Below are 18,999 nucleotides of genomic sequence, written 5' to 3' on the forward strand. Positions count from 1 at the left end.
TCCATGGGTTGATAATTGTTGTCAGCACATTCAACTATGTAAAGAAAAAAGTATTTAATAAGAATATTTAATTCATTCAGATCTAGGATGTGTTATTTTAGTGTTCCCTTTATTTTTTTGAGCAGTGTGTGTGTATGTGTGTATATACAACAACAAAGGACCTTGTGAAGATATATATATATACACCTGAGCTACCAGATCCGTCCCCATAACTACCAGACCCATAACTACCAGACCCGTCCCCATAACTACCAGACCCGTCCCCATAACTACCAGACCCGTCCCCATAACTGCCACTCTACATCTGCTGTCTGTCTGCCAGATGGCATTGGATAACACCACAATCAATGGGCCCTTTTCCTCCTCACACTTTTGCACAGTGAACACTTTTTACCTTATTGCACTGGATTGGGACCCAATCTCTCTCTCTGTCTTTTACTGTCTGCATGTCCCTCTGTCGCACGCTCTCTCTTACTCTCCCTTTATCTCTCTCATTTTCTGTATGTCTTTCTCTCGTTCTCTCTCACACACATACAGTTGAAGTCGGAAGTTTACATACACTTAGTTTGGAGTCCTTAAAACTCGTTTTTCAACAACTCCACAAATTTTTTGTTAAAAACTATAGTTTTGGAAAGTCTGTTAGGACATCTACTTTGCATGACACAAGTCATTTTTCCAACAATTGTTTACATACAGATTATTTCACTGTATCACAATTCCAATGGGTCAGAAGTTTACATACACTAAGTTGACTGTGCCTTTTAACAGCTTGGAAAAGTCGGGAAAATGATGTCATGGCTTTAGAAACTTCTGAGGCTAATTGACATCATTTGAGTCAATTGGAGTTGCACCTGTGGATGTATTTCAAGGCTTACCTTCAAACTCAGTGCATGGGAAAATCAAAAGAAATCAGCCAAGAAAAATTGTAGACCACAAATCTAGTTCATCCTTGGGATCAATTTCCAAACGCCTGAAAGTACCATGTTCATCTGTACAAACAATAGTACGCAAGTATAAACACCATGGGACCACTCAGGCGTCATACCGCACAGGAAGGAGACGCGTTCTGTCTCCTAGAGATGAACATACTGTGGTGCGAAAAGTGCAAATCAATCCGAGAGCAACAACAAAGGACCTTGTGAAGATGCTGGAGGAAACAGGTACAAAAGTATCTATATCCACAGTAAAACGAGTCCTATATCTACATAACCTGAAAGGCCGCTCAGCAAGGAAGAAGCCATTCTCCAAAACCGCCATATAAAAGCCAGACTACGGTTTGCAGATGCACATGGGGACAAAGATTGTACTTTTTGGAGAAATGTCCTCTGGTCTGATGAAACAAAAATAGAACCGTTTGGCCACAATGACCATCGTTATGTTTGGAGGGAAAGGAGGGATGCTTGCAAGCCGAAGAACACCATCCCAACTTTGAAGCACAGGGTGGTGGCATCATGTTGTGGGTGTGCTTTGCTGCAGGAGGGACTGGTGCACTTCACAAAATAGATGGCATCATGAGGGAGAAAAATTATATATTGAAGCAACATCTCATGACATCAGTCAGGAAATTAAAGCTTGGTTGCAAATGGGTCTTCCAAATGGACAATGATCCCAAGCATACTTCCAAAGTTGTGGCAAAATGGCTTAAGGACAACAAAGTCAAGGTATTGGAGTGGCCATCACAAAGCCCTGACCTCAATCTCATATAAAATTTGTGGGCAGAACTGAAAAAGCCTGTGCGGGCATGGAGGCCTACAAACCTGACTCAGTTACACCAGCTCTGTCAGGAGGAATAGGCCAAAATTCACCCAACTTATTGTGGGAAGCTTGTGGAAGGCTACCCAAAACATTTGACCCAAGTTAAACAATTTAATGGCAATGCTACTAAATACAAATTGAGTGTATAAACTTTTGACCCACTGAAATAAATCATTCTCTCTACTCTTATTCTGACATTTCACATTCTTCAAATAAAGTGGTGATCCTAACTGACCTAAGACAGGGATTAAATGTCAGGAATTGTGGAAAAACTGTGTTTAAATGTATTTGGCTAAGGTGTATGTAAACTTCTGACTTCAACTGTACATTCACCATCTTTCATCGAGAGAATATTCTCTTGTCAGCCACATTCACAGCATACTGTCACCACACACACACATTCCTATCTGACACAAAAGCGATTCATTCCATGACTTGAAGTTGAAGTCTATTAAAAAGCATTAAGTTCCAGTACGGTCGTACAGACACCATCTTGGTGCTCGATCATCACAGTAAAAGTAGGCCAACCAAAGGCGACGACGTCAGATGACTGACGCACAATCAGGCTGCGCTAAGCGAACGCTGTAATCGAGCGAAAAAGTTAATTAGCTCTACAAGCTAATCATCTCCCCTTTTGCTAATTAACAATCAATTACAAAACACAGAAGCCTCTTGCTAATTATCAATCACCAACGTAGCATGAACCTCGTATATTATCCCTAGTCCTTTTCAATAGAACATTTGTTCTGAAAGTTTTTGGGCCTCAGATGAAACAGCCCGCGTTACAGTTAGCTTCAAGCGCTGACTCTCCTATAATTTTCTTTTTAACCTTTATTTAACTAATTTAACTAATTTTATTTTTGGTCCACCAGCCACTGTGGCAGGTAGATAGAAAAATTGGTCAGCCAAAATATTTTTGCGCCATAATTACTTAAAACAAATGATGATCGCCATGCTTAATGTTTCTAAAAAACCAAACATTTATTAGTAAGAAATAATGTGAGGAATAGCTCAATTTCATTTTTTGTGACCCGAGAACATATCAGAGACAAAATGTTCAGGCTGGGAGGTTACCGTGGTAACCATGCCGCTGGAGTCCTGTCACGGGTCTGTGTGAGAGAGATTTGGGTTCTGACTAGGAGTAGACAACATCTCTTTGCATCAGTTGAAGCAGCAGACTCAAACTTCCATTTAGAAACACCCGACCTTGTGAACTAAACAATGTAAATAGCCAAGAAACACGAGGACAAAGTCTCGCTTTGTTGACTTTCAAGTAAATTTGACCAACTTTTATGCCTGTGCGCAGCGCCTCCAAAAATGAATCAGCACAGTGCACAAATCTCTCCTGCCAGGCAGTGTTGCTTGATGAGGTGGGATATAGATTCATATTTATTTGTGCGATTAGCAGCTATGAAACAAAACGGCAGAAATACTTTGAAAACAGCTACTGCAGCATTTTCCTCGCACGTGCTCATTCTTGACTTTTTCACTATATTTATATTCGTACATGCAATATAGAGCCCTGCAAATTGACCACCCACTTACGTTACCAACCATTACCTAAATCTACCCACATTTGGCGGATGTTAATGTTATGCCCTGGTTGGCTCTTTGTAGCGACATAAGCTAATACACAACACTCACCTAGCGCTTTGAGCTAGGATTGTTGTTTTGACTTTGGTGTTAGCTCCAGTGTTAGCGTCGCTAGCGCCAGTGTTTGTGTTTGTGCTGATGCAGGCATGTGAGTGTGGAGTGTTTTGGGAGGGAGGGAGAGAGCAGAAGGCAGCTGTGATGTGGATGGAGCCGGAGAGTTTAGAAGGACGTACGCTGCTGCTTGAAGCCCAAGCTGAAGAGGGATATGAGAGCTGGGGATCAGACCAACACTTGCTTTTAATTGCTGTGCTGTTCTGCAGATGAGAGGCCCCATGGGATCTGTAGTTTATTTCCCAACAGATGATTTTTATTTTGGCAGTGTAGGTCAATTGCACTACTGTGAAGGGATGGATGTGCTGCCTCATGGGAAATGTAGTGTTTTGGGGAGTTGCAGTGTACATTTTATTATGAGAGGACGGATGATGTGATTTGTGGGTAGTGTAGTTTCTTTGTTGGTGTTAAATGGGGCGGCAGGTAGCCTAGTGGTTAGAGCATTGGACGAGCAACCGAAAGCTTGTAAGGTCAAATCCCCTAGCTGACAAGGTACAAATCTGTCATTCTGCCCCTGAACAAGGCAATTAACCCACTGTTCCAAGGCCGTCATTGAAAATAAGAATTTGTTCTTAACTGACTTGCCTAGTTAAATAAAGGTTTAAAAAATCTCTCTATATATATATATATATATATATATATATATATATATATATATATATATATATATATATATATATATATATATATATATATATATATATATATATATATATATATATAGAGAGAGAGAGATTTTTTAAACCTTTATTTAACTAGGCAAGTCAGTTAAGAACAAATTCTTATTTTCAATGACGGATATATATATATGGGTTAGTGTAATTATTCTGTGGTGAAAATGCCTTGTGCAAGTGAAGTTACATTTTGGTGTAACTGTGCCGAGAGGAACAAATGAGGTGCTTTGGGGATGTGTAGTTTTTTCTATTGTGCTGAAGGCAGACATGATGCCCCATGGGAAATGCAGTTTCTTCTATTACAGGGTAATTGTGTGGTGGGGCATTGCTGTGATGCCTCATGGGAAATGTAGTTTCTTCTATCAGTGTAATTGAACAGTGGGGTAGAGATGAAATGCCACATGGGAATTGTAGGTTTGTCTGTTAATACAGTCGTCTGCCCTTATCAGTGAACAGCAGAGATAAATTGAGTACTCAATAGCAGCACGGACTCTGGGGGGCTCCGAGGCCCTACAGACACACAGAGAGACACAACCAATCACTCACCTATCATAGGCAGTAAAGATAGACAGTTCTGAGACATACAGGCTAACTCTTTTGTCGTGGTGTACTCAATGGCCTTTTGCAGTACTTTCAACCAACTTTGTCTGGTTGACAGCTTGCCATCGACCCCCTCACCCTAAACCCCCCATGGGTCCCTGTCATGTCCCATCACCCCCCGCCAGTACACTGTGGAGTGTGCAAAAGCATGCCCCTTCCTCCTGACTGTTCGATACCTCATTAACCAGTAAGAGTTCGTGTTGAACGCGCAATGGACACTTTCCTATCGACCCTACCTCTCATACCCACACACACACACCGCCAGCAGCAGTGCTCTGGGGGCCTTGTGACATGTCCAGGGTGACAGTGACACGCGCCACTAGCCAAGCTCTATTTCCCCTGACCCGACCACACACACACTCCTGCCTCCCCCGCACCCTAGGGTCAGGAGAGGAGGGAGAGACAGAGGGGGGAAGTGAGGGTTGGGGTTGGAGAGTGGGTGTAGGTCATTTAAACTTCTGTCACTTCACAGTGGGTGATCTCATGGGGAGAGACAATAAAAGAGAAATAGAAACAAACTTACTGCTACTCTAACCTAGGTCTGCCCTAGTTTTCTGCCAACTCGTCTTTAGCCAACTCATCTTTAGCCATGTCTATAGGGTTCCCTTTTTTTAATACTTACTTTTGTTGTATCATAATCATTTAGGCTGGTTTATATGGTCAACATTTTCTTTCAGTGGAAAATGACCTACAAGAGACATGATTACATTGGTCTGTCTGTGTATTTTAGCATCAAATGCACTTGTGTAGGTCAAATCTCAAAGTTCTCAGCCTGTGTGTCTCTACCTGGTGTCTGTGTGTGTGGGATAGGCCCACATACCTTTTTAATAACCTTGTTTACAATGTTTCTATCCAAGAGTAGGGCTGTGGTCATGACATTTTGTCAGCCAGCGATTGTCAAGCTAATAACTATCGGTCTCACGGTAATTGACTGTTAATTAACATAAACATGTTTAACATCTCCTGGCTTCCACACACAGCCTACAAGCCACTGATGCAGAACTTTGGAACACCTACATTTTAAAAAGTCTAATAAATCCATGTAATATAGCCTACACCATCAAAAATAAATATATTATTTGTTTTAGACAGGTCTAAAGAAACACGATATGAAGAAAATGTAGACTATTTCAGATGAACACACTAGCATACTCTGTTGTCCTTATGTTAGGCCCTGATCTGGCTATCCTGTAGTTAATTTACATGCCAGCCAGGTAGGCTATACTCCTGTAGTAAAGCGAAGCAATGTGCTTAATATTAGGAAAGCTGAGATATAAATATAGTAGGCCTAGCCTATAGAACGCGGATGGGATCTTCCTCTTTTTAATAGAGGCCATCACTCTGTTTTCTCACACAATTGTATAGCCTAAAGAAATGTTGCAACATGAGCTCATGGACTCTCATGAAGTGTTTGAATTGGATTTTCGATAACATTTGCATTGATGTCATAGTGATTAGAGGGACAATAGAGTACTGAGTACCAGGCAGTTAGCAATTTGTACTAATAACCATCAGCAGCATCAGAGCTTGGAGAAGCCTAGTGACCGTGACTAAGCGGTCACGTGGAATTTGACTGCGATCATGACTCGTGACGGTAATACGGTCACCGTAACAGTCCTATACCCATGTATATGTGTGTGTGTATAGCCTATATAACGTGGTGCGTTGTGTGCCTGCACTCACGGTCCTCTGATGGGGCGCTCCCCTGTCGTTGGTCCTCCTGAACTCGTCGAACCATCGTTTGCTGGGTGCTGTCATGCCACGTTGTCCCCCTCGCTGCCTGAAAGCCCCCGACAGACCACACTGCTGGAGCTACCAGCATGTACCGGGGCCTGTCCCAGCATGCCTCACAGGGACTTCAGTGAGGGACACACACACGCGCATGCAGAGACGCAGTCACACAAACACACACACACAGGCAGACATACCGTACTCACACACACAGACATGCACAGATGGCACACACACACACTCCCACACACAGCCTCCATGGAGCAGTCTCTGACGAAGACTGCTGTGATTAAAAGAGGTCCTTTTCAAATCAAATCCATGTTACCAGGATGTCTGGAGAGACATGGGGAGAACACAGTCTCATCCCGCCATGCACTATTCATAGGAAAGACAGACAGCCAGTCTACCTCTCGGTTTCTCTGTGAGGGATATCACTTAAAGATGAACTATGCAGAAATAGCTCCACCATTTCCTGGTTGCTCAAATTCTAATAGTTTGCCTAATTTCAGTTTATGTTACAAAACACACAAGTCTAGTGTAGAGAATCATTATACCATCTAAACCCATGAAATGTATTTTCCATAACCAAAAATATTGTTCAGCTGTTTGAAGCTGCTGTACAAAACTGAAAGTAAAAGACTCAAAAACTAAACTTAAGAATGGGAAGCATAGAAATAGCGCACATAGAACAGATTGACCTCTTCTTAGACCTGCTTTCAATGAGAATGACAGATCTATAACTCTATGCGAATTTGGTCATGTCGCCCAAAAAGTTACATTTTGCAGCTTTAAGGCTAACACCCAGGACTGCAGAGTCAGACAAGCCTGGAAAGAACTACGAAGCGAGGAGTCGTTGTTATTCACAAGTACAGAGGCAGACTGTTCAGAAGATAAATTGGATACCAGTTGTTAATCTATTGCTGACTATTCATTCTCCCTTTTTGCGTTTTGGGGGAAAGGGAAAGAGGGATGTTTTGCAAGTCGGAGAAGGCATCGGGTGTATAATACGACTGATATTTAGTGTTGCTAACGAGCGTTATCTTTGTTGTACAAAATGAAGAACATTATTCCAGATTGACTATAATGGGGTTCTAAGGCATCACCTGCATTGAGTCAGACACTATGGTAATGAATGTACTCTCTGTACCAAATAACAGGATGCACATGATCTGTTCATCCTGAACCAGAAAGAATACCACCTCCCGGTCTGCCAGGTAGTGGCAGGTTGTTCACCAACACCATATTCCCACCACCTCCCGGTCTGCCAGGTAGTGGCAGGTTGTTCACCAACACCACCTCCCGGTCTGCCAGGTAGTGGCAGGTTGTTCACCAACACCATATTCCCACCACCTCCCAGTCTGCCAGGTAGTGGCAGGTTGTTCACCAACACCATATTCCCACCACCTCCCGGTCTGCCAGGTAGTGGCAGGTTGTTCACCAACACCATATTCCCACCACCTCCCAGTCTGCCAGGTAGTGGCAGGTTGTTCACCAACACCATATTCCCACCACCTCCCGGTCTGCCAGGTAGTGGCAGGTTGTTCACCAACACCATATTCCCACCACCTCCCGGTCTGCCAGGTAGTGGCAGGTTGTTCACCAACACCATATTCCCACCACCTCCCAGTCTGCCAGGTAGTGGCAGGTTGTTCACCAACACCATATTCCCACCACCTCCCGGTCTGCCAGGTAGTGGCAGGTTGTTCACCAACACCATATTCCCACCACCTCCCGGTCTGCCAGGTAGTGGCAGGTTGTTCACCAACACCATATTCCCACCACCTCCCGGTCTGCCAGGTAGTGGCAGGTTGTTCACCAACACCATATTCCCACCACCTCCCAGTCTGCCAGGTAGTGGCAGGTTGTTCACCAACACCATATTCCCACCACCTCCCGGTCTGCCAGGTAGTGGCAGGTTGTTCACCAACACCATATTCCCACCACCTCCCGGTCTGCCAGGTAGTGGCAGGTTGTTCACCAACACCATATTCCCGCCACCTCCCAGTCTGCCAGGTAGTGGCAGGTTGTTCACCAACACCATATTCCCACCACCTCCCGGTCTGCCAGGCAGTGGCAGGTTGTTCACCAACACCATATTCCCACCACCTCCCGGTCTGCCAGGTAGTGGCAGGTTGTTCACCAACACCATATTCCCACCACCTCCCGGTCTGCCAGGTAGTGGCAGGTTGTTCACCAACACCATATTCCCACCACCTCCCAGTCTGCCAGGTAGTGGAAGGTTGTTCACCAACACCATATTCCCACCACCTCCCGGTCTGCCAGGTAGTGGCAGGTTGTTCACCAACACCATATTCCCACCACCTCCCAGTCTGCCAGGTAGTGGCAGGTTGTTCACCAACACCATATTCCACCACCTCCCAGTCTGCCAGGTAGTGGCAGGTTGTTCACCAACACCATATTCCCACCACCTCCCAGTCTGCCAGGTAGTGGCAGGTTGTTCACCAACACCATATTCCCGCCACCTCCCGGTCTGCCAGGTAGTGGCAGGTTGTTCACCAACACCATATTCCCACCACCTCCCAGTCTGCCAGGTAGTGGCAGGTTGTTCACCAACACCATATTCCCACCACCTCCCGGTCTGCCAGGTAGTGGCAGGTTGTTCACCAACACCATATTCCCACCACCTCCCAGTCTGCCAGGTAGTGGCAGGTTGTTCACCAACACCATATTCCCACCACCTCCCAGTCTGCCAGGTAGTGGCAGGTTGTTCACCAACACCATATTCCCACCACCTCCCGGTCTGCCAGGTAGTGGCAGGTTGTTCACCAACACCATATTCCCACCACCTCCCGGTCTGCCAGGTAGTGGCAGGTTGTTCACCAACACCATATTCCCACCACCTCCCGGTCTGCCAGGTAGTGGCAGGTTGTTCACCAACACCATATTCCCACCACCTCCCAGTCTGCCAGGTAGTGGCAGGTTGTTCACCAACACCATATTCCCACCACCTCCCAGTCTGCCAGGTAGTGGCAGGTTGTTCACCAACACCATATTCCCACCACCTCCCAGTCTGCCAGGTAGTGGCAGGTTGTTCACCAACACCACCTCCCGGTCTGCCAGGTAGTGGCAGGTTGTTCACCAACACCATATTCCCACCACCTCCCAGTCTGCCAGGTAGTGGCAGGTTGTTCACCAACACCATATTCCCACCACCTCCCGGTCTGCCAGGTAGTGGCAGGTTGTTCACCAACACCATATTCCCACCACCTCCCAGTCTGCCAGGTAGTGGCAGGTTGTTCACCAACACCATATTCCCACCACCTCCCGGTCTGCCAGGTAGTGGCAGGTTGTTCAACACCAACCTGGTATAGATGGGACCAGGGGCATCTGTCTGGCATATGGAGTTCTGTGGGGTCATACAGTACTATTATATCTCTCTCTCTTACAGTCTCTCGTTCTTCCTCCTCTCCCCCTACTATCATTCTGAAATACACAACGCCTACCCCCCCATCCTATTTATTGATTTAGTTGAGATATTTGGTTCCATATTCTTCTTGTTTGCTGGTTTATTGGCTAGTGATTGTCCTCCTCCAGTGGAAGTAGAGACCGTCTGGTGGCTGTGAAAAGGTCCTGAAAGGGCTTTTCTGGAACAGCATATGGGCCCATATTAGGAGGATGCTAGGCACACACACTGGTTTCCTGCTCTCACATACTGTACTGAAGAGAACAGCAGGAGACGGTCTGTCAGGAAGGCACCCCTTAGTTAAAGGACAAAGAGCTTGGCTAGCTGTCTGGCAGATCCCTCTCATTCATATAGTAATGCCTCCATATAGTCCCCTGCTATTGGCCAGGACCAAATATGAGGTCATTATTGAGATGGGGTTACACTAAGAGGTCTCCAAAGCAGACGGTAGGTGGGTCGGTGGTGGATGAAAGGAAATGACAAGATGATGTAATTCCATCCAGGGACTTTAACCTACATCAGTAGTCATGAAGGACACGGGGCACTAAAATACTTTTAACATGGCGTATCCGGACCCCTCCCAGCCACTCAAATGTCACCGCAGACCTCTGAAGTAAGACGTTAATGCTATGGACTAGGACCTCCGTATGGTCACATCTGTTTGGGAAGGAGATATGTGAACATCTGCTGTCCCCTTTTCTAAATTCTCACTCTTAGTTAGCTTTGATTGATAGCTTATGCAGCGGTTGCAGTTTTCGACACCCCCCCCCCCCCCCCCCCCACACACACACACACACACACACACAAAGCTGTACGATCCAGCTGTACTGAAGTATGTTTTTCTCCCTGACCCTCATGTGTTCTGGGTTGCTATCAAATGAACCAGTGTATACCAGCTAGCTAAGCAATTAAACCCGATGCAGAATCCACGCTCTGCAGTTTTCAACATCTGCCGTTCTCCTATATCTGTGTTCATTTCCTTGGCCGGGAGTCTCATCTGTTCTCCTGATCAGTTATGATGCATGATGGAACCCTCTGTGGTTAATATGGTACTGTATAGAGTAGACTGTCTCACCCCCTCCTCCTCAGCCTTTGACTCACTCTCTTCCACTCTTCACCCTCTCACCCCTTCTCTCCTCCTTATCTGTCCCCTCTTCTCATCCCTTATTTTCCCTGTCTTCCTCCACCCCTTCCCCTCACTCTTATTCTCCCCTCTTCATTGCCTTCGACCCCTTTCTCTTCCCCACTCCTCTGCCAATTCTCCCCTATCACCCATTTCCTCCTCTTCAACCCACCCTCCATCTTGTGTATCCTCCCTCCCCACCCACTTTTCCCCTGACTGACCCGAGACACACACTCCAAAAGCCTCCCCATCGATCACGCTGGCAGGAATGAGTCAGAGCTGAGGCTGGGTTAGCTTGGGTTGGAGGAGAGAGAGGAGGGCTGGCCAGAACCATGTAGAGCTAAACCGCTCAGTCACAGTGCAGTGCACCCTCCTGGTTTGGAGCTGTTCAGCCTCTATACACACACACACGGACAGACAATACCCACAGTCTCTCTTGACCGTAACCGGACATTTCCTTTCTGTCTCTCTCATTTTAAGACTCTTCTCCACCCCCTCCCTCCATCTCTCTACCTCCCTCCCCCATCCCTCGGTCTCGTCATGCTGTGTCCTGTGACTCATCGTCAGGCTCAGTCAATGGGGCTAAATGGACACTCTGGCATAATAAGAGGTCAATATGCCCAGCCTGTCTGCCGCTTCTCTCTCTCTCTCTCTCTTTCTGTCTCTCTCTGTCAGTATCGCACTGTCTCTCTCACTCTGCCTCTCTCTCTCACTTTCTCTCACTCACTCTCATCTGATCCGAAGCATCACGAGTCAAATCCTGTCTATCCAAGCCAGCCTAATTTCCCACACTTACACAAAGACTAAGGAAGGGGGAGAAAAATCTACAGAGTCTACTACAGTTATATTTGAGGATATATCATATTATTTTGATAATACGATTTTTGTGCTAGTTGGCTGTACCTGCACACCACATCTCCAGTATTTTCCTTCATAGCTTGTTCTCCATCTTCTTTTTAAGTAGGAAGCCAATTTGTTTTCAGCACATTTACATGACTGATCAAACTTGTTTTCTCATGACTCTATCTTGTTCCTCTGCCTCAGACATATGGTGAGCAGTATGTTTGCAACAACAAATCGCAGTATCGAATTGCCATCCATGTAGAATTGTGATAATTTTATTGAACCTTTATTTAACTAGGCAAGTCAGTTAAGAACACATTCTTATTTACAATGACGGCCTACCGGGGAACTTGTGCCCCTTGTTCAGGGGCAGAACGATAGATTTTTACCTTGTCAGCTCGGGGATTCGATCCAACAACGCTCTAACCACTAGGCTACCTGCCGTCCCTACATAACATATTAGCACCTAAGTAACATGTTAATATCATCATTCCCAGCCCTAACAAAGACCCAGACATAGACGAGCACAATCTACTTAATTTACAGACCTCAATATCCTAGAGGATTCTGACTTCCTGACTCTATTCCCACCATTCACTGCTCTATCAGGGCCCTCGCCGACTAATCACCTGCCCTTGTGATGCAGTACAATCACAATACAGGTCTGATTTCATCACTAGCGTGGGCAGGTAGTGAGCCTCTCTTACCCTGCTAGTCTATCGCTGACATGTGAAACGTGAATGCATTTTGATTGTAATTAAATGCTAAATAGGAAGGCTCTAAAAGCTAGCTCGCTGTATAGACGAGAGCCACTTGGCTTGATTGCTCGCTGTTGTTAGCTGTTAGCAGGTGGGCTAGCGGTTAGCATCCGCGTTTCCTATTGATCTGATGATGACCTAGCTGTTTTTGTTGTTACCATGTGCAATGCAGTGCTACCAATGAAGCCTGTCGACATGTGTGTTATGAATGTATGGGTGGGAAGGTGTTTGTCGGTGCGTGTTGATAGTCTAAAGTGGCGTCCTCCACTTGTGTCCTTCTCATTCGTCTGCACTGAGACGATTTTCAATGAAGGAAAGGAGACGAGTCGAGGAGGCTACATTAATTAGAGAGTTGAGATGCACCCAATGTGTTTCTCTCCACAGAATTCAGTCTGGTTTAGTTGCAACACTAATGCATGTTCTCTCTCTCAGGTGACGGAGTATCTCAACGGTCAGGAGTCTGCCAAGACTGCCAGGGTAAGTTTCTCTCTCTACCTCTTTACGTCTCTTGCTCCCTCTCTCTCGCTCTCTCTCTCTCTCTACCTCTCTCTCTGTGTCTCTCCCTCTTTCTCACTTTTCTCTCCCTGTTTCATACTAGCTCACTCAACACAATACAAATTCAGCCTGGCTTTATTGGCATGACAGGTAAACCGGTGTTTCCAAAGCTGTAATTACAACTACTAGTAGAAGAAAGGAGCTCTCCTTCATTTCTCTGCTCCCTCTGTCTTTCTCTCCACCTGTCTGTTCTCTGAAGACGTGACACATCTCATTGGCAGGCAGTGCTGTCCTAAATGGACGCTGGCCCACAGTCTGTGCAGGCCCACGCTGATGGAGAGAAAGCAAGAGAGGGAGAGGGAGAGAGGGATAGATGGCATCCACATGGCACACAGGACTCTTACCCACCTCCACACACCCCAGGGTCCGCTTGCCCACCTCCACACACCCCAGGGTCCGCTTTCCCACCTCCACACACCCCAGGGTCCGCTTGCCCACCTCCACACACCCCAGGGTCCGCTTGCCCCCCTCCACACACCCCAGGGTCCGCTTGCCCCCCTCCACACACCCCAGGGTCCGCTTGCCCCCCTCCACACACCCCAGGGTCCGCTTGCCCACCTCCACACACCCCAGGGTCCGCTTGCCCACCTCCACACACCCCAGGGTCCGCTTGCCCACCTCCACACACCCCAGGGTCCGCTTGCCCACCTCCACACACCCCAGGGTCCGCTTGCCCCCCTCCACACACCCCAGGGTCCGCTTGCCCCCCTCCACACACCCCAGGGTCCGCTTGCCCCCCTCCACACACCCCAGGGTCCGCTTGCCCCCCTCCACACACCCCAGGGTCCGCTTGCCCCCCTCCACACACCCCAGGGTCCGCTTGCCCCCCTCCACACACCCCAGGGTCCGCTTGCCCACCTCCACACACCCCAGGGTCCGCTTGCCCACCTCCACACACCCCAGGGTCCGCTTGCCCCCCTCCACACACCCCAGGGTCCGCTTGCCCCCCTCCACACACCCCAGGGTCCGCTCACAGCACAGCAACCAATCCAAACGCAGGTGGTTCTATCTGTTTAGGTACACTAGCCAATCGTCTAGTCAGATGACAGAGCATATACAAAAAGTATCAGCCCAGTTTCATTATCCTTGCGATTACACCGCTCAATCCTAATACTCCTAGTTATACAGTAACTGTTTACTGTATCTTGCCCAAGAGCATAGCCCAATGACCTTATATAGATTAGTTTTTCTAGTCTTGGGGTGCTTGTTTTACCTGATTTATGGTAAACAGGTGGCATCCATTTATCCTCCTTAAACACTGTGACCTTCAAGAAGGCACAGTTCTCTTCAGCAGCCAGTCACAAGACAAACGCTCTCACTGCTTTGACATATTGTCCAATCACGCAACGCCATGCCCAAACAATCGTCCAATCACAGGCAAAATTGGTGTAAATGAGATGTAGTTCTCCAAAAGGCCGGAACGAGTGACAAGGCATCGACGGAAGAGAAACAGGAAAGACAACATGGCAGCCGCTTCCTAACGACTAGTGCAAATTAGCATGGGCACTAATTGGCTGTGAATCGTCATGTTAACAGCTGATCACACACTGCTGATGAGGAGAGGAGGGGGCCTTGGTTGGTGTCGTGAAACATCTCTCACACACACACACACACAACTTCTTGCGTCCCCACCTAGAATGCCCCCTCACACACTACCACCGCCCTTCCCATTGCGCGTCAAACGGAACGTTTAGCAGGAAATTGCCTGGATGCTTGATGAGGGATGCAGAGCTCAGCGGAGTGAATTTAATGGAATAGAGGGAATAGACAGGGATGCGGCTGAAGCACCGGGGCCCTTCTGGAAAGGATTCAATGATGATGCTCCCCTCGTTCTCACTGGGGTGTGAGAGTACACTGATGTTCTCTCTATACTTCTTTACCTCTCTCTCTGTCTACCTTCCCCTGTCTCTACCTCTTCCTCTCTCGCTGTCTTGCTCACTCTTGCTCTCTCTGTCTGTCTCTCGCTCTGTCTCTTGCTCTCTTTGTCTCTCTCTCTGTCTCGCTCTCTCTCTCTTGCTCTCTCTGTCTGTCTCTCGCTCTGCCTCTCTGTCTCTCTCTCTGTCTCGCTCTCTCTCTCTTGCTCTCTCTGTCTGTCTCTCGCTCTGCCTCTCTCTGTCTCGGGGAGCCTCAGCAGCCCCCCCCCCCCATTTGAACTGAAGGTTAATGTGAGACGGTTGCTGGTCTGTTTTATTGTCAGTTATTCACTGAGCGCTCATGGTCTTTTCTGTCTCATGTTTTATCTCAGCTCAACATCTGGCGCTACGGAGACTTCCGCGACGACGACGCAGACGAGTTTGGCTACAAACTAAAAAAATGAAAACCGCACGGCACCATTCCAAAGACCAACGCGGAAGACGAGATGCACTCATTGGACGAGAAAAAGTGACAGAAAACGATTCAACGAAAATAAAACAAAGTAAAGGACAAGCATTGTCTCTCTCTTCCTTTTATTCCATGTTCATCCTCCTGGTCCTCTCTCCTGCTACTCTGCACATCCTCCTGGTCCCCTTTCCTGCTACTCTGCACATCCCTTCCTCCTCCTCCTCCTCCCTCCGGACTCTGAAAGAGCATACTAAAAACAGTGTCTGTCCAATCCTTCCTCTTCTCCACCCTTCCTGAGCCACTACCAGTTGTTCTTATCATGTCCCCCCCCCCTCCCCCCGCTGCAGAGCCCCGTTAATTGCCATGTCATCCTTTCAACCCCTTTCCTGATTAGTGATGTCATACGCCCACACTAATCGTGCGCATCGCTACCTTACCCTATCCCTACCACAGCCAATCCCTCCTATCCGTTGTACAGGAAAGGGGCTAAGCCTTGAGAAGAGGATCCATTCACTTTTATTATTAACAGCTTTTTGCAGAGAGAAACGCTTCCTCAATGAATGACAAGAAATGAATAATGCTATGTTTTATGAAGTTAATTTTAAAAAGCTAGCTCGAGATCCACACCAACCGGACGAGCTTATTTCTGTCCTTGATGTATACCTATGTGATATGACATTTAATAACGTTTATGTTGGGAGTGTTTTATTCTCGTCTTTCCTTGACAAACAGCATTTTCTCATCTTCCTCCTCCCTCTTTCTGTAATGTTTACATATGATGGTGACATGATGATCTCTGTCTCTCTGTCTCTCTGTCTCTGTATGCCGTAGCAGAAACAGTGTTTGGATTTGTTTCCTTATGACAGCCCTTGTCGTTGTATTAAAAAATTCTGCTGAATAAAAATGAGCAAATGATTAAAAAGAAGCATGTTGTTACTGGAATGAAATCACCAAACAGTCAAAGCTGCTAGATTTCACCAAGGATTGTTAATGTCCTTAGCCTGGTTTAAACCAGACCGGATGCTGCGCTCCCCATTGAAATCATGCTGAGCGCATCTTTCAGTATGGTTTTACCAGGCTATGGTGTCCTAGTTCTAGTCAAAGGACTTCAAAGTACCAGTGCTACTTTTGGTAGGTCACCTCTTCCATTTAAACGACTCTTACACACCTTGATCTCATTTGCATCTTAAATAAGCATTGTTCCCACAGAATGACACAGCACACGTGACTGTACTAGATATATTTAAACATAGGTGACAGATAAGTGGCTGGTTAGTGTCACATTTATTAGCATCAGTTCAGACAGTACGTAGGTTGAGCAACGACTCAAGTACAAGTTGACTACACAGAATTTTGAATGCAAAAATAAATGTACACCTTGGATATGTAAATGTTGCCATGCGTAGAGTTGTGTGTACATATTTTATGATAATCTGTTTATAGCTCGATCACATCACTGTACAACAGGGAATAGCAACTCCGGTCCTGGAGAACTGCAGTGGGTGCATGGTTTTGTTTCATGCCGAAAGTAACAACTGATTCAGCTATTAAATCCACAAAATGTTCAATAGCCTTTAGTTATTTAAGAGCATGATCAGTTAACCCAAGTCTTTTAGAGCTACGTTTACATTTAGACACTCTTATCCAGAGCCACTTCCAATTAGTACATTCATCTAAAGACTAAAACAAAAGCCTAGCTGCAGTGTTGTCGTTCCTCCACTATTACCCTCAAGTGTCTTCAACCAGAGATCCATGTGGTTCACACACCCACCTCCTAAGAGGACCTGACACCTGTGTCCAAGTCCTATTTTAGATCCTATTAGATATACACAAGTACCTCAGAGGATGGGCTAGCAAGGGATCCTTTTAGACACCAGTCTTCATTTCCTGCCCCACCAACCAATCAGGCAAGGCCTTACTCATTTAGCACAAATCAGAGATGGCTTTATTAATTTATCACAAGTGACTGGCACAAAATATGGGGTGGCAGGATGAGGCAATATGCTCCAAGGGCAACTATGAGCTCTGTCGCACGTTGCCTTCTTCAGCCACTTGAGTCACCTGCTGAGTCTGATGTGCTTTAAAAAGCCTTCTCTTTTCTTACTCCCTCTCTCGTCCTCTTTCTCTCTCTCTCTCTCTTTTACAGGCACCATTCTTTTCACGCCTGGCTGCTCCTCCAGACTGATGAGATGTCTATTAGGGCACCTGATGGAGGGCAGCCTGGTCTCACTGACTAGACGTAACATAGTAAATATACATCCGGGACACTTGAATTAGTATGATATGTTTGGTATGGTTACATAAGACAGAGGATTACTTAAGGCAAAAACAAAAGTAGGGTGGATGGTTGGCGTATAATTCAAACGTCTAGCAACCCACAGGTTGCATGTTCGAACCTCATCATGGACAATTTTAGCTAATTAGAAACTGTGCAACTAATTGCTACTTTGCAACTACTTAGCATGTTAGCTAACCCTTCCCCTAACCTTAACCCCTAACCCCTAGCCTAGCTAACATTAGCTACTTAGCTAACGTTAACCACAACAAATTGTAATTTGCAACATATCATACATTACGCAAATTCACAACATATATGAATTGTAATTCATAACATATCATACGAAATGGTTGGTGGACATCCACATATTAAACGTAACATATCATACTAATTGGAGTCTACCAGATTTACATTTACGACATTACGTCTACCCCCAATTCCAGGTTGTGGAGGGAGGAGGAAAGGAGGAGTGGAGCTAAAGGGTTAGGTCGTAGGTCAGGTCTTCTCCAAATGGTGGTCATTGGAGGTTATTGGAGGCTGAAGCATGGTAAGATTGTGTATTACAGTTATAGACATACTGGTGTTGACTTGAGACAGTTCTCGGGAGAGAGTCTCGGTTGTCAACAACCGCCAAATTACAGAAGAATGCCTCAATATATTGCAGTGCTGAAGGGAACAAAGTTCTATCTAGGTCTTGTAGTGAAGTAAGTTGAGAAATTCTAGCTACATTTTTACACCTGTAGGGCTTTTTTTATTTCAACACAAATTCATGGAAAGAATCCCAGCAATCAACAAGCCCAAATTGCAGATTTCTCAATAGGTTACAGTGCTGTAGAGTACTAGTAAGAAGTGCTTGCTCTAGGGCTTGCAGAGACCTTGTGGAGTAAGTGGTGAGACATTCAAGAATCCGGTGTTGGCTCGCTACACTTGTAGGGCTTTAGTGTCTCAACACAAATCTGTACTGTCATCTTCCTCTCTCTGCCTATGCATTATTTTGGGTAGCGTTTGGAGTCAAGCTAATGCGTTTGGATCGGAGGCGAGACTGAGTAAATAGATATTAGAGCGAGATAATGAGGATGGTTTGTCAGCAGCGTTGTTTGTGTGGAGACATTGATACTTCCCTGAACCTCTCATTCGAACTGCATCAACAACTATCTACAATGATAAACCAATCTTCCCCATGTCTATCAACTGATCTAGTTCCAGAACAAAACCCATCAGTCAAATCTTTG

At 46.1% G+C, this 18,999-nt stretch overlaps 1 protein-coding gene across 1 annotated transcript in view; it reads left to right on the forward strand.

Moving 5' to 3' along the window:
* Positions 1 to 16,414, forward strand: part of LOC110499879 (staphylococcal nuclease domain-containing protein 1) — a 311,077-nt gene extending 294,663 nt beyond the window's left edge. The window contains exons 23-24 of the mRNA XM_036957135.1: positions 13,045 to 13,089; positions 15,413 to 16,414. Of these exons, the coding sequence (XP_036813030.1) occupies positions 13,045 to 13,089; positions 15,413 to 15,484 (117 nt within the window). The 3' untranslated portion in view covers positions 15,485 to 16,414. The remainder of the gene's footprint in view (positions 1 to 13,044; positions 13,090 to 15,412) is intronic.
* The last annotated feature ends 2,585 nt before the right edge of the window (positions 16,415 to 18,999 follow it).

The sequence above is a fragment of the Oncorhynchus mykiss genome, chromosome 21 (genome assembly GCF_013265735.2).
Source record: "Oncorhynchus mykiss isolate Arlee chromosome 21, USDA_OmykA_1.1, whole genome shotgun sequence".
NCBI classification, from domain to species: Eukaryota; Metazoa; Chordata; class Actinopteri; order Salmoniformes; family Salmonidae; genus Oncorhynchus; species Oncorhynchus mykiss.